The 15,219-nt window shown below is 43.2% G+C and overlaps 1 protein-coding gene across 1 annotated transcript; it reads left to right on the top strand.

The window, feature by feature from the left end:
• The first annotated feature begins 361 nt into the window (after positions 1-361).
• On the top strand, positions 362-14,975 carry LOC139927726 (sushi domain-containing protein 6). The gene is made up of 5 exons (XM_071919969.2): positions 362-507; positions 5,106-5,212; positions 8,130-8,333; positions 11,322-11,466; positions 13,052-14,975. The coding sequence occupies exons 2-5, from the start codon at positions 5,119-5,121 to the stop codon at positions 13,371-13,373; spliced, it is 765 nt and encodes a 254-aa protein (XP_071776070.1). The 5' UTR covers positions 362-507; positions 5,106-5,118; the 3' UTR covers positions 13,374-14,975.
• Positions 14,976-15,219: the final 244 nt, after the last annotated feature.

Below are 15,219 nucleotides of genomic sequence, written 5' to 3'. Positions count from 1 at the left end.
GGTACTGTGCGTGCCAGCGCGTGCGTGCTTATGTAAGTCGTGTGCGTGTGTGTGTGTGTGTGTGTACCTGCACGTGCCTATTTCTATACCTGGAAAGAAAGGGGGAACTGCATTGTTAATGTCTTCTCTCCTTAGTGATAGCACTGTGCGTGTGCGTGCGCGTGGAGTATGAGAAAGAGAGAGAGAGAGAGAGAGAGAGAGAGAGAGAGAGAATTTCCAGAACATGACGGAACCGTGCGGTGGGCGGGGCTTTCGCGGCCACAGCAGCCAATGGGAAGTCCCCGTGCGACCTGTCAAACACAGCTGATCGATGAGTCAGGCGCGAGGAGGCGAAAAAGCTCCACTTGTTGCTGAGGAGCCGCGAACAGTAAGCGACCGTTTCACCTGATCCAGCGTCAGTTAGAGCCGAAAACAGCCGAAAACCTTCACCAAAACTAAACCAGGACCTGCCTCTTCTGCCTCCCATAAAGGACCGTACCCGCTGCTGCCTGCCTACACGTTTTTCAGGTGAGAGATTTATCATTTTTATTCATAAACCGATGAAATTTGGTTCATGTGAAAGCTAGAAGATATCTGCTTTTTTTGTTACCGGTGACAACTGACGGTTAAAAGCTGTGTGCCGCTGATAAAGCGCGTTGGGATTTAAAAATGGCTTCAGAAATGTTTCCTGATTTATCCTGTGTGATTTGTTGGATACACCCCCGCTGTAAAACGATGATCTGACATGTTTATTGTGTGATAAAGTGGATTGAATTATTATACAGACCACAGGCTCATAGTTTGGGTTCATGTTTGAGTCCACGGACAAACGTTAGCCTATAGTAATCGTGTAACGTTAGTGAATTTTAGAAGGATACTACACAAATATCACAGCATATCACCGTATAGGAATATTATAGTGACACAAGAGGAGTTGGAAGATACCATTAAGGTACGGCAGGGATACTATAAACTCCCTATAGTTAATATTATAGTGATTTTCTGGGACTTTTTCCCGTTCTGTCATCATGTTGTTGGCGATCTCATGAAGCTTCCACGGATATGAGGAACAAAGCAGCCTTTCACATTGACTCACCGTTTACTACAGGATTTACCAGATGGACTAGAGACCTATTCCTTTGATTAATGGGGGGGAGGGGAGGTTGTTACTGGGATCTTTGAGGGGGGTTCAGGGGGTTCCTAGGATCTTTTTCAAGGTGTTTGAGCGGGTTCCAGGGATCCTTGAGGGGGTCCTTTGGGTCTTTGAGGAGGTTCCTTGGATCTCTGAGGGGGTCCCAGGGGTGTTTGATGGGGTCCCAGGGGGTTTGAGGGGGTCCCAGGGGATTTGAGTGGGTCCCAGGGGTATTTTAAGGGGTCCCAGGGGTCATTAAAGGGCTCCCAGGGGGGATTGAAGGGTCAGGGGATGTTTGAGGGGGTCCCAAGGGGTTCCATGGCTTCCCTGGCAAAATGAGGAACAGCTTAATTTCATTATAATTTAATTCACTGGAAGTTATCCCAGTTAGAGAATGTATGATAATGTCACATTTAATCAGTGGTTTCACTGTCACCACTATTATCTCTCTTGCTTACAGTATAGACAGTTACACAATTTAATATAAAATCAACAACAATTAAAATATTTATATGGTATCAAATCGGGGTCTGTGGCCTGATTGGTGTCTGATGGGGTTTCTGTGACATGAAAACGTTTGCAAACCCTATAGCAGCTCTTTCCCCGCTTCAAGTCGCCCTACTTGACCTCTGGATGTGATTCCCTCATCATGACAGGCTTATTCTCCATAGCAACACCTGGTCAGATTGTAGATGCACTTACACCTGATCGGTGGTATGCAAATCAGTGACTGATTTACCTGGCAAAGCAGATGCAGGAACTTGTAATATGACCTACAGCAGAGAGGGAGGGCTGGCAGTGTTTTACAGCTAGAAAAATGATGTAGGTAGACCATTGGACTTCCAGTTGGAAATCACCACCAATCAAAAATCAATTATATATTTATATTTCATTAAAAGTGTCTATCTTCATAAAACATAGACCCATTTGATACTACTTACTATGATGTGTACTATGAATTTACATCATAAAGATTTATGTATGTCAGCCTACAAAGCTAGGTAAACACTATTCCTCAAATAAAAAGATGGGTAAATTATGTACTGTGGTATGACTGTGTATTGCGGACATTGAGTGTGCAAAAAATTAGGAATACCTCCTCCTCCATGATTTAAACTAGATCCACTTTAGTCATAAAGGGGAAGTGGTGGAAGGGAGGAAGCAGGTTAAAGAAGGATATGGATCGCGTGAAAGGAGATACATTCAATATTGTAGTATATTGTCTTTCATAATGAGACACAGAAAACACTGCAAGCAAGCACATCCCAAATAAAACTTAGTCTCAGGTGCAGAATAAGAATGAACATCAATACCTAATAAAGGATAAAAAGATACTGAATGTTGCTCCCAGTAAGCTTTAATTCAACAACTTCATCATGTTTCACTCCAATCAGGGTTAGGGTTAGGGTTTGCACACATGAATGCAACAGGGGTTGTACACACAGACGACATGCGATGTTTCACAATGACACACATTCACAATACTGTACTGCACGGTCACAGTTCAGTGGTTTGAGTTTGACAATCAGAGCAGAAAGAGCAAAGTACAACATTGCATAGCAGCTTTCATGACCAACTTCCTCTGACAGCTACTGATCAACCAGACTGTCTGATGTGGTTCAGTGGGCGAAGACACTGAAGACCAGTTACTGTAAAACAACTGTCTCAAAGTAGACTTAAAGTGCTCATTCTTCTTCTGTTTATTACAAATAAACCGGAAATGTGCTCCAGAGGATTTTGCCCAGGAAAGAGCTTCCAGACACTGAATGTTTAGAACAGACAATGGAAAAGCTTTCATGAACTGGATATCGACTGCCATTTGGAGCCGCCGATGTGCAAAGTTACCTAGTGCAGCTTTAAGAGTGTTGCTCATGTTTTGTACCCCCAGTGTAAAATTATCAATCTTTTCTACACTGGAACAAATTTGTAATTATTCTGATTGCTGTGGTGTTGATGCATCACATCCTTTTTTTAACCCTAACCCTAACCCATCCTTTTTCTAACCCTAACCCTAACCCTGTGAAAATTGGCCTGTGTGAAGCCAAGCAATTTTCAACAGGCTCTTTTACAGTCACAACAATTAACAGTTAAAGCTGTGACAGTGATGAAGCGCATTAGGCTGAAAAAAGCTTTCGAAAATATCTTGCTTTATCAGAGTCACAGCTTTCACACGGTTAGCGCATGTAAGAGGAATATGACAAAGATTGTGGCATTTCTTATCTCAGCTGAAACGGGGATGAACTGCAACCACCGGTTCTTGTTAAAGATGCTGCAACATTTGATGTTTCTCAGAAAATGAGCGCTGGCCCTCTCCTCTTTTACCTTATTCTCATCTTGAAATCAGAAATACCAATTTAAAGACTTTACAGAAGAATTTGCAAAGATCTAACAAAGTCCTAACACTTCTGCAGCCAGCTGTATGCACTGGAGGATGCCAGTTGCGAAGTTTTAAGGTAAAAGGCAGTATTTACTTTCAGTGTTTGTGGGTCTGATGCTGCAGAATAGAATTAGATGTCTGCTGGTAGTGAAGCCTCCCTATTTCCAACTTGACAAACATTACAACAGAGGGCCGTGATGACTAAGATGCCAGCCTCCCACATAGGTTGTGGTCACATGAGACGGAGCTGTGTATGTGGGTGTGTGTGTGAATGTGTGTCTGTGAATGTGTGTGTTTCTGTGCTTGCATGTGCATGCGTGTGTGTGTGTGTGTGTGTGTGTTGAACCTCGGTAATGTTTGAATCCTGTGCAAATTATAATTTATTCCACTGACTGGCTGTAGAAAAAAATAGTGTGTGTGTCTGTATGTGTGTGCGTATGTGTGAATGTGTGTGTGTGTGTGTGTGTGTGTGTGTGCGTGCATGAGTTTGACTGGCATGGTTAGGCATGGGGCCCTCCCCCGCTGTTCCTGAGATGACTGGCACCGCTCTTGACATGAAAGCACGACACACACACACACACACACATACACACACACACACACACACACACACACACACACACACTATAGAGCACCAAAACACACCCACACGCACTCACACACACTGAAAACAATGTGGCATTTAGGCTGGCACTCTACCTGTTCACATGGTCTGCCAGCAATAGCCAAACACAGGAAGTACGGGTCTGTGCCAGTCATTTGGAGAAAGTTGGGGTTGTTGGGGTTACAAGGAAACAAGGGAAGGATAGTTTCTGTTTCAACCCAAAGAAAAGTTTTGTGCTCAGCTGTAATGCCAGATATAAGGAGCGGAGCTGCAGACTGCGCCTACCAGTCATTTGGATATAGGCCTTGGTCAATGCTGAATCAATAAACAGTGTGAGGTGTTAGTTTCGCTATTGGTCGACTGAAAGGTCAAAATGCGGCCAGGCTCACAGGCATGTTGTGTAACCTTTGATCAGAAGAGAACGGGACAGAGTGGCAACCTGGTCTGCTGTAGAGTTAATGGTGCTATGTGTTCACTGTTGCAGTTTAACATCAATAAATCATTACCACATTAACAATGAGACAGTGTAATCACCGTAAACAAATGCCACTATCACCGTGAAGACTGTCAGCCACTACTGGCCTCTACACTGCATTTTACATTGTGTGCCAGCGAAAGGAGGGGAAGTCTGGATTAAAGGGGCTTGTAGGTCCGCAGGTCTTATTTGACTCACGCCCAGGCTTCCTTGTAAAGCCCCTGGTTTGTTGGTTGTGTTGTGGCTGCAGCAGCGGCCTGCTGCCCCGTGTGAAACCACCGTGGGAAGAGCAGCAGAGCTAGGACTTAATGCCACCACCAACAGAGTTTAGCCTAAAGGTTTCAGATGGGAAGGTCACTGGTGCAAATCCCAGACTGGGTGAGGAAGCGAGCAGGAAGAAAATGTAGCATTGGGCAACAGTAGAAGAAAGCAGAAGCTGTACTGGGCAGTGTTTATATGCATACATGGACATAGGTGTGTTTGTGTGTGTTTTCTACACAGCTGATCGAGTGTCTCTTTATCTCTGTTGTGTCATCAGGAAGTCTGATTTGATGTCTACGCCAGTCCTGTATCCATGGCGATGTGGACCCGTCAGTCTGGGCTGTGGACTCCTCCTCCTGGCCTTCTTACCTCACCTCACTGCAGGTACGACCTCTGACCCCAGGACCTTCACCCAAAACCCCTCACACCTGACCGAGTGAACGTGTAAAGCCAGGTTACCAACAGTCACGTTAGCAATCGATCCCCTACATTCATTCATTCATTCATTCATTCAATTAATCATTCGTCCAATCATTCATTCTCTACATGTTTTTCCCCTACATTAGTTGTATCTGACATGGGAATTCGATCACAAATAAACCTAGTTTGTAAATCAAGTTGTAGAATAACTAGAAAGTACACCAAGTTGTAGAACAAAAATTGCCCCCACCTACACTGTTAGAATTAAAGGGGAAACACAGTTTGATGCAGTCACTGGTCACAGTCTGGAGTTTCAATCCTAAATGACATTTACCATCACTTGAAAAAAAATTGACGCGTACTGTTACAAAATGATTATTAGCAGGAAAGTCAAAGTTCTGAGTCATCTGAAGACGTCGGCTCACAAAATAGTTCTGTTTTTGTGGAAAGAATTGTCTGTTTTTTAACCGTTGACTGACAAATTTCAGGTTCCAACCTTTGTTCAATATGGATATTTTGCATTTTGGAATGAAACCTTTCTTATTCTCGATTCATTTTATAAAATAAATAACGTTAGAAAATCTCGAACACTTCAGCATATTGAGAAAGCTTTTGCCTCTGAACGTTGATGATGACTCCGAACTGACGACTCCTGGCTTCTCTGCTGCATATTAGTAATACATTACTAATTACATTACTAATAATGACATACTGAAACTGAAACAGTCTGTAGGGAAGCTTCTGAAAACGCCGACTGATTCGAAGCATTTTGTTGAGGAACTGGCGATAATTATTTCAGTGGATATGGTTTCCATTCATGTCAGCGATAAGGTGTCTTAGAGGAGACACCGCAGCAGTGAGGAACTGAAACACTCAAAACCATTGTTTGATCACTGATTGGATCACACAATATTAGGTTTGGATTGTAAATACTGCCCAGATAATTGACCACCACTGGTTTGGGTTCAGGCCAGACTGTCCTTTCATTATCATTGATTGTGAAACTCAAAATAAACTTTAGGTAGTCTGACACACAGCCTGCAGCCTGTTTCTGTTCATGTTGACTCTGTTGCAGAGATACAAAACTAACTTTAGCCGGCTCCCCATAACTGTCCATTTTTTTCATACAGTTTCTTCATGCAAAAATTACAAATTATATATTTAGCTGACATTCTTATCCAGAGTTACTCGTAGTCTCGCTCAAGGACCCATTGACAGGACACATGGCTGTTGGCCAGAATCAAACCTGCAACCTCTCTATTATGGGAAGACCTCTCTATTTCAGCTTGGCCAATCTGCCAGTACAAGCATCGATTGATATTTGTGTCAGCTCAACATTTAGACTCTGTGTTGCAGAGATTCAACAGCAACTAACTTTCAGCTGGCTATTTGTGTGGTGAAACACTGATAATTTCTTAGGCCAATGAAGATGGGCAACTCTCCCAGCAACAGGCAAAAGTTAAAAAATCAGCACAATGCTTCCAAGCAAAATTATATTCCTTTGTTATTAAAGCTACAATGCAACTCCTTTGGAACTGGTGCCCATCAAAGTTGTTCAAAAAGTGGTTGTGAATCACCACCCCACTATGGGAATAACTTAGTTTAAAACTGTAATTTGTTTGATGCTATGAAACCATTTGTGTGGGATGGCCTTACTAGAGCCAGTAAGTGGTAAGATTTAGATGAAATGTGGCCACAATTAATCAGTTGCTTCGAATTTTATATGATCACGGTGAAATTCCTTGAAAGACTTTCCATTGTTCTTTTCACTTGCAGAAAATCTGCAACAATCTTTCTAGTGATTTTCCACCTCACACTTGACCTACTCTTCACGTGTCAGTGTCTCTGTCAGAGAAGCTAGCTGGGTAGAGGTAACCTACATTTTAGAGAAGCAGACTTGCAACCGGAAGGTTGAATCTCTGAACCAGTAGGGGAAATGAAACAGTAACACTGTCTGCTGCTGCAGTGGACAGCAGGACAAGTAAATGGTTGTAATGGGCGACTCTTGGGTGTGAGCGCTTGTAACTGAATGAGTTTGGAGCAGGGTGGTGCTGAAAAAGAGCATGCATGGGTAAATATAGGTTTTTAAAAAATGAACTACCACTACCCAGACCACAAGCATGACCTCCAGCCTTTCTCTCACATGTCACCACTTGTATACAGTAACAATATTGCCTTGCTGTCCTTTGACACCGTACCAGTATACATCATACCTCCCAGCATACCGGCCTGCACCCGGCTGTAACTGCTGTCACACTCATTCGTCATCTATCATCCACTCACTCCTCCACTGTCTGTCTTTGTTGCTCTTCTCTCTGAGTTTTGAAACAGAACTAGAAAGCAGATACACATGTTCTCACTGGGCGTCCTGCAGCCTCGCTGCCCTTAAACTGGATCCAAGGAAGGGTTTTGCTGAGCAAGTGTGCTCAGTTTCAGCCACACCCTGCTTCACATTCATACAGTTTTACACCCATTCACAGCCAGAAGCTGCCCAGTACAACCCCAGTCTTCTACTGTTGGCCATTGAGCAGCTCCACTGGAGCAGCTGAGGGGCACGTGCCTTGCTCAGAGGCACCTCATTGGTAATTGCTGAGGGATGGGAGAGTGTGTCCTGTTTTCTTGGAATTCAAACTGGTGACCCTCTGGTGACTAGCTTACTTCACTAAAAATTGAACTACCATTGCCTCCTCTGTCATTCCTAAAAGGAGAAATACCCTAAAAAAGGTGCTATGTGTAGCATTTTAACAGCAATAAATAATTACCACATTAATTCTGAGGTATTAGTATAATTACCGTAAACAAATGAGACCATTGCTATGGAGATTGGCAGCCTCAGGTGTCACAACATGTTCTCACTGTTCCGCTGTGCCCCCCCCCTCAGGCAGACAGGGGAACTGCAGCCACCCTCTGGTACCAGAACACGGGGGTTTCCGCTGTGAGCCGTCCCCATGCCGAGGTTTCCCCCAGAAGAGCTCCATCTATGTCTTCTGTGAGCCCGGATACCACATCCCCAGCAAGGTCCGCAGCTCCAAGTGCCGGCATGGGAGGTGGATGCCTCCAGTGCCTGCCTGCGTCCCTCTGAAAGGTAAGGGAGTGGTGGGTTACTTGTGCTTTATTGTCCCACAAGGGGAAAAAAAAGATTTCCTTTGTACAATACTGCTGCCTAATGTTGGGTGGCAGGGTGGCGTAGTATGTTGGAAGAGCGTAGGCAACAACCACTGTCAAGAAGCCCTTGAGCAAGGCATTTTGACCCCAACACTGCTCCAATGCAGTTGCTCAGTGGCCACCAGCAGAACACTGTGGCTGTACTGGGCAGTTCCCAGGTATGAACGCAGGTTCAGCAAACATTTCTTGGATAAGTAACGGTAAAAACAATAAAAGATGTGAGAGACTTTGCATTTAGGTGGGAGCGAGAGTGCTGATAACTTGTACTGATTTTTGTTTATAGAATTTGTATGTAACAAAAGGACAGTTATGAGTTTTGAGCCTCTGCAACATTTTGTGCTGATTAGAAACATGCATGCATGACAGACTAGCTAGTTTTATTTTGAGTTGGAAGTTCTCAGTGAAGTCCTTTGAGACTTTGTGATGAAGGGCTGTATAAATAAACTTGACTTGACTTGACTGGAGTTGTACCAACATTAATGACAGAGAGATTGTCTGTCCTGAATACAAACCAATGGTAGTCATTTAGCTGGGTAATGTTTACAGTCAAAACCTGACATTAGTTGATTCAATCATTGATTAAATAATGGTTTTGGGTGTTTCAGTGGTAAATGTCTCTTTGCAGACACCCTATAGCTGATATGAATGGAAACCAGACTCACTGAGATTATTAATCAACTTCCTCAGAAAAATGCTTTATCAGTCATTGCTTACACAATATGTTGGTCCTATATTGCTCAGAAAGTAGACTGTTACTTTGGATAAAAGCCTCCTACCAAAACACATACAGTAAGTCATATGTTCAGATTCCCTACATGCGTTTGAGTTTCAGTTTCTCATTAGTGAACATGTTCTCAGACACCGATTTACAGCTTTTAATATTTCCCAGCATCAGTAGGCATCATAGCATTCCTATGCGATTACTTCAGTTTATAATTGACCACATGACTCATCCCAGCTAATGTTTTTAAGGCTGATTAATCATGCTATGACAGTTCCTTCTTGCTATGAGTGTTCAGGAAGTAGGCAGACATTACTGCGGTCCTGTCTAGCTCAGTGCGGAGAACATGGCAAACAAAAGGGTTCGGAGTTTGATTCCTGCTAAAAATGTTTGCACTTAGGTTACTGTAAGTGACTTTGGATTAAATCGTGTACCAAATGGCCTGTTAGGTGATAATCGACGGGAGGTCTTGCTTTGATAACCTTAACCTTTGATAAGTTGCTTTAAAGCTGCTCTAGGCAACTTTGTACTTTAGCGGCCCCAAGTGGCAGCAGGAGATAACTGTTGGAATTGTTTCTAAGTTTGACGGACTTCATTACCCAGAAATCATGTAACGTGACGTCAGTAAACTGCACAGGACTTACCTACATTTCTTCTTCGTAGTTGGTATTGGTGGAGAGAGATTTCCATATTCCATGACCATACCTGACACTGGAATTTCATTTGGGAAAATAGGACAAATCTACAGCAATTCAGTTAGTGGGGATCGGACGCTCTGGTCTGTTGCAGCCCCACTGTTATTTTGGCTGATTAGACAGGTGCGATTTTACATAAAAACCTTTCAGAGAGCAGCTGAGGCCTGAGGTTGTGTGTGCTTGTACTCATCAGACCTCAGTCAAATCGCATTTACAAACATTTTTTTTATAGTTTGTTTTATCCTCCACGTAGGATCAAATACAATTAGAAAGTTTAGACAATCACAGGAAACTTTTAGGGTTCTTTTCTGTGACATCACTAAACCCCCAGAGCAGCTTGATCCCAGTAAGTCCGTACACCTAACAACAACAAGAGTCTTTTATATGTTGACCTACTTAATAGAAACACCCAGACATGCTCAGACTCCCTGCAGGAGAACTTACGCTTTACTTTCCATGGCCCGGTTTCTGACTTCCTCTGTTACCATTCACTGTGACACGCTCAGACAGGAAGCTGGAGTGCAGAAAGAGGAAGTGGGCCAAGCCACCATAATAACCATTAAGCGTTTCCTCTGCATTGGCGCTGTCAGAACCTCATGGAAAGCTACTGCCGTGCCGTCATGGGCGCCGACAAACCACATAACTAGACAGAAAACTTCCTCTCATAGATTGTAGATTTGATGTCTTTGTCTGTTATTGTCTATGTACAGTGTCTTTTTCCACGATGCTTTGCGTACAGTTTGGTTTTGCACAGCTACACTAGAAGTTTTGTGTTTAATGAGCTGGTAACTGTAATTCCATTGTGTTGTGACTGATAACACGTCATATATGCAGAGTGTAGCTCAGTGAGCGCAGTGTGACATTAACACTGCCAGGTTTAGAGGTTTGATTCCCACCAGGGCCGTCCATTCTGTACCCACATGGCATTGTAAGATGCTTTCTTCCAAATTACATAAATTATGTTATATTTCCTACAAAGTGAGTGCACACCAAGACGCTTATCTCATAGGTAACTGAAGATATAACTTTAGCAATGATATAGCCAAGATAGATATTAGGATATACAGTGTAGGTTTGTGTCAGTTGTATGATGTTTAAAGGAAAACTCCACCCTGAAACACACGTACCTTCAATTTTGGGCCCATTTTATTGTTTGGTGGTGTATTTCTCTTATTCTTGTGGATAACTGGTCAAAGGTAGACAACGTCAACGTCATGTTGAGATATTTCCAGCAGCTACAATGGAGTTTGATATCAGAAAATGTTTCAGGATGTAAAACCTCAGCGGTAAACGTCAGGTTTTGATGTCAGTCCCTCAGAATCAAAGAGCGAGGGCTTCTTTCTAGAGCCGCCATTTTGCACCAAGAGACGTTCAACAATCATACAGGGAGAAATCCATCGTAGAAGAGGAGAGAGACCAATTTCTCCACCACAGTAGATGACAGTAGACGAGGGTGGATTTTTCTTTTAACAATTATTTTTCTCTTTCTCAGAGAGGCATAATATCAACCCAGAGGACAGGGCGACCCACTCTCTGCCCAGCGTTGCCACGACAGCAGTGGGCGTGTCCATCTTCCTGCTCACCACCACCGCCTGCATGATCATCAAGTCCCGCCTCTACCGCTGTCACTCACACAGGTGAGGCCATGAGATCGGCTCTTAAACACTGCAGCTGTTCCTTATTGAATATCCTCAGAATTAATTTCACAGAGAAACTGAATTATGAAAGGCAAGATCTCTAAAACAGGGCGGTAAGGTGTTGTAATTGGAAGTTCCAGGTTGGATGTCCTGTGACCACAAGTGTCCACCTTGTTGAAGTCAAACTGAATCCCTACCAGCTCCATGTGTGCTGCTCTGTAGCTGATCGTGACCTCTGACCCCCCCAGCCCAAAATACAAATTTCCCCCCTGAGGACCAATACAGTATCACCAAAAAGTGTGTTGTTGGGGGTCCTGGCAGCTCAGTTGCCAAAGGTGCATACCATGTGCCAAGTTTTTGGGAGATTGGCCTGTTGGTCAACTGATGACAACTTAAGTCAACTTAAGTGATGAGAACATAGACTCTAAAATCATCAATGTGTCCCCGGTAGATCATTCACTCCATGCTAACACTTTAGCATACACTATGTTGAGTGATAGTAGGCAACAAGCATTATCTGGTTAAAATCTCAAAGTAAGAAAACTGACATTTTAGTAGTAAAAAGTTGTCAGTGTTTTTTATTATATGGCCTGAAGATTCGTAAATCTCCTATTATCCTCCATGTTCACTTCTCATAGAAACAAAACATCATGTTCCAAGTCGTGCAGGAAAATAGACTTCATGACAGGGAAAGTAGTCCTTGGTAGGTCTAAACAGAACCTACAGGTCAAAGGTCAGGCTCAGCTACAGAGCAGCAGCCCTGGAGCCGGTAGGGATTCAGTGTCTTGCTCAAAGCCACTTCAGCAGGGCAGACACTTACTGACAAGGGAGCTTGAACCCGAGTCCTCCAGTTAAAACATCATCTCTGTGATCGTTAGGTTCCCCTGCAGACCCAAAATGGCGGCGCATGTTGGTGGAACAAATCTACAACTTGGCCGTTAGAAGTCATATGGTAAAATGAGGGTGAAGTGAACCTTAAGTTCCTGTGATGTGGACTCAGTTGGAGTAGTAATGTGATGACAGGGTGTGAAAGCAGCCTGGTTACAATATGAGTGGTTCTCTGGTGGCGCTGGCTGCTAATCTGATGGCTGAGGTCAGATGAGCGAGAGTATCGAAAGCACACAGACGGGAAGTGACATCATGGCACCCAGTGACGGCAATAAATATGTTGTTAAATAAAATGTTATCGTAAACTAAAACTAAGATGGAAACTAACTAACTAATAAAAATATAGGTGAAATGTTTTTAGTTATAGTTACTAACTATAGTTACACTGTTTATGTGCAGATTAAAAAGATAATGAATTTTGGTATTTTCTATTTTTATTGAACGCTACTTAAAAAATTTATGTAAATATCTTTTTTAAAATAATTTGTGATTTATTGCTTGTATTACACAATACCCGTTACAAAATACCTGGTCTGAAGTATCATTATAAACAAACAAACAATTAAAACATTTTTTAACAAAATTACAGAACCCACACTGAAAACTAAAACTACCAAAAAAAATGAAATGAAAATAAAAATCAAAAACTTTCTAAAAATATAATTTCATGTTAAGTAAATTCTCTTCTCCCCTCCAGCCGGCGCTCGTCGGACCAGATGGACCTGATGGTGGACGGTCTTCCCGTGTCTCTGCCCTCCTATGAGGAGGCGGTGTACGGCAGCTGGGGGCAGCGGCTGCCCCCCTGCTCGGGTCCCGGGCCCACGCAGCTCCTGCTGGCTCAGGAGGGCCGCCGGTCGCCTCTGGACGACGGACCGGACGACGGCTGCCGCCCGCCCGGCCGGAGCCCGGACAACCCCCCGCCCCCGTACGAGGAGGTCCAGCCACGTCCCAGAGAAGGGATGAGCGACGCGGGAGTCCGCCAGCTACAAGTCGCACTTCCGGACGACAAAGACACTTGATCGACAGACTGACACACGGGTGCAATTTTATAGCGCTTAAGTTGTTCAATTTACAAAACAGCATGATGTTGATTGGCTGCTGCCTGCAGTCGTTACTCTGCAAATGGTAATAGCCGAATGATGCTGAATGATGGCTGAAAAAAACAAAAACATGGACGGACTGTAAATCACGTGCTGCCCGGCACTTTCCCGGGTCGGCTGCAGCGCAGCAGCACCAGGACCCGGCTCCTATCACCATATTTTAGATGAAGCTGATAAGCTCTGATTGGCTTGCTGTAATGTCATGAAGTCCTGAGGGGCGGAGCGACTGCAGTAGATTTATGAATGAAAAGTGTCTTAATGATTATTGATTGTATATTGTATGTGTGTGACAGAATGAGAGAGAGAGAGCCTGGGACTGTAGATGTATATCAGGTGCATCCTTGTGTTTGTGTGCCTGTACATCAGCTGTCAGGTGAAAACCTCGTATCCACAATGTCAGCTTTCTTCAGGAACCTGACGCCGTCTTGTTTTCAGCTTGATGACAATTCATTTTGGAGTTTATTCGGTGGATTTGAAAGGGTTTCATAAGCCCAGGAGATTGGAGAATTTTCTCAGTTGATGTGAAAATGTGAAAATCACCAAAATTTGAGTTTTTACACGACAACAGCGATATGAAGGTGTATAGGTGTGTGTGTGTGTGTGTGTGTGTGTGTGTGTGTTTTCAGCACTGTTCTGGAGACGTTGTCTATTCCCCTCAGTGATGGGGCTGATCGCGGCCTTGTTGGTCGAGGTTTCCTTGGTTTCCACGGTAATTGACTCAATTCCATTTCTAATTCAGACTTTTGTATAGCATCACCATTTAGCTTGGAGTCAGACTGGACTGTGAAAGCGGTGCAAGGTGTTGTTGATCTGAAACCAGCACAGCGAACAGACACCTGGGTGAACGATGACGTTTTGAACTTGGATCATAAATGTTTATTCTGTGGACAGCAGGAGACATTTAGAGACGTGAAAGTGTTAACGGTCTGCATGAGTGTTTCCTCTGTATTCATTCAGCAGTGGTGAATGAAGTAAAAAACTATTATTATTTAGATTAATTTCACTCTAAAATAGTATGAGTCCCATGTTTAGGGTAAGAATCTGAGTCTTTTCATTTACTAAATACAATAAATACACATTAATTTCTCTTGGTGGCATTTGTGCAGAGACATAGTAAGACTGTTAGTGCTTTCATCATGATTGATTATGCAAACAACAGTTTTCATGCCACTAGAACTGAAATCAGGACCAAAAAACAAGCATGGAGGTGAGACCAAAACCCCCCAAAACCCCAAACCCCCCTGCTGTGAAACATGGAGTTGGGAAACACTGATGTGTGGGACGGAGGTCCGGTCTGTCCTCTCTTCACCCTGCTGGGTCTTCTGTCCCTCATCGCCCGCAGAGCGACCGTCTGTCCAGAGACCTTGAATGTATTTTATGTTTCATTTCGTAGCAAATGGGGGGAAAAACAAATCAAACTATTGTGTATGGATTGTAATATTTACAGACTTGATTCTTTGTACATTGTATTATTGCACAGAAATATATGCAGAATAAAAGTTGAGATGTTTCATTGGTAAATGTCCTGGCCTTGTTTGTGATTTTTTAATTCACATTGTATGGAGTTTAAGTGTGAAAACGTAATATATTCTTGATTCATGCTGCAAATCTGGAGTCACAGGAATATTTTCACGGCACTGAGGCCTTCTGATGGTTTCTTCTAATTTAATCTAATCTAATTACACACACACAAAACATCTGATATATAATTCTTCAAAGCACAATTCTGATCTTTTCTCAGTTGTCAGAACCCACATAGAACCTG

The sequence above is a fragment of the Centroberyx gerrardi genome, chromosome 6 (genome assembly GCF_048128805.1).
Source record: "Centroberyx gerrardi isolate f3 chromosome 6, fCenGer3.hap1.cur.20231027, whole genome shotgun sequence".
NCBI classification, from domain to species: domain Eukaryota; kingdom Metazoa; phylum Chordata; class Actinopteri; order Beryciformes; family Berycidae; genus Centroberyx; species Centroberyx gerrardi.
This window is presented reverse-complemented; position numbering and strand designations above follow the sequence as displayed.

Bases quoted from the DNA above. Each gene is read 5' to 3' on its own strand.
- LOC139927726 (XM_071919969.2), top strand. From the start codon at position 5,119: ATGTCTACGCCAGTCCTGTATCCATGGCGATGTGGACCCGTCAGTCTG. The intron at 8,334-11,321 runs GTAAGGGAGTGG...TCTCTTTCTCAG, and splicing joins TGCCTGCGTCCCTCTGAAAG to AGAGGCATAATATCAACCCA. The intron at 11,467-13,051 runs GTGAGGCCATGA...TCTCCCCTCCAG, and splicing joins TACCGCTGTCACTCACACAG to CCGGCGCTCGTCGGACCAGA.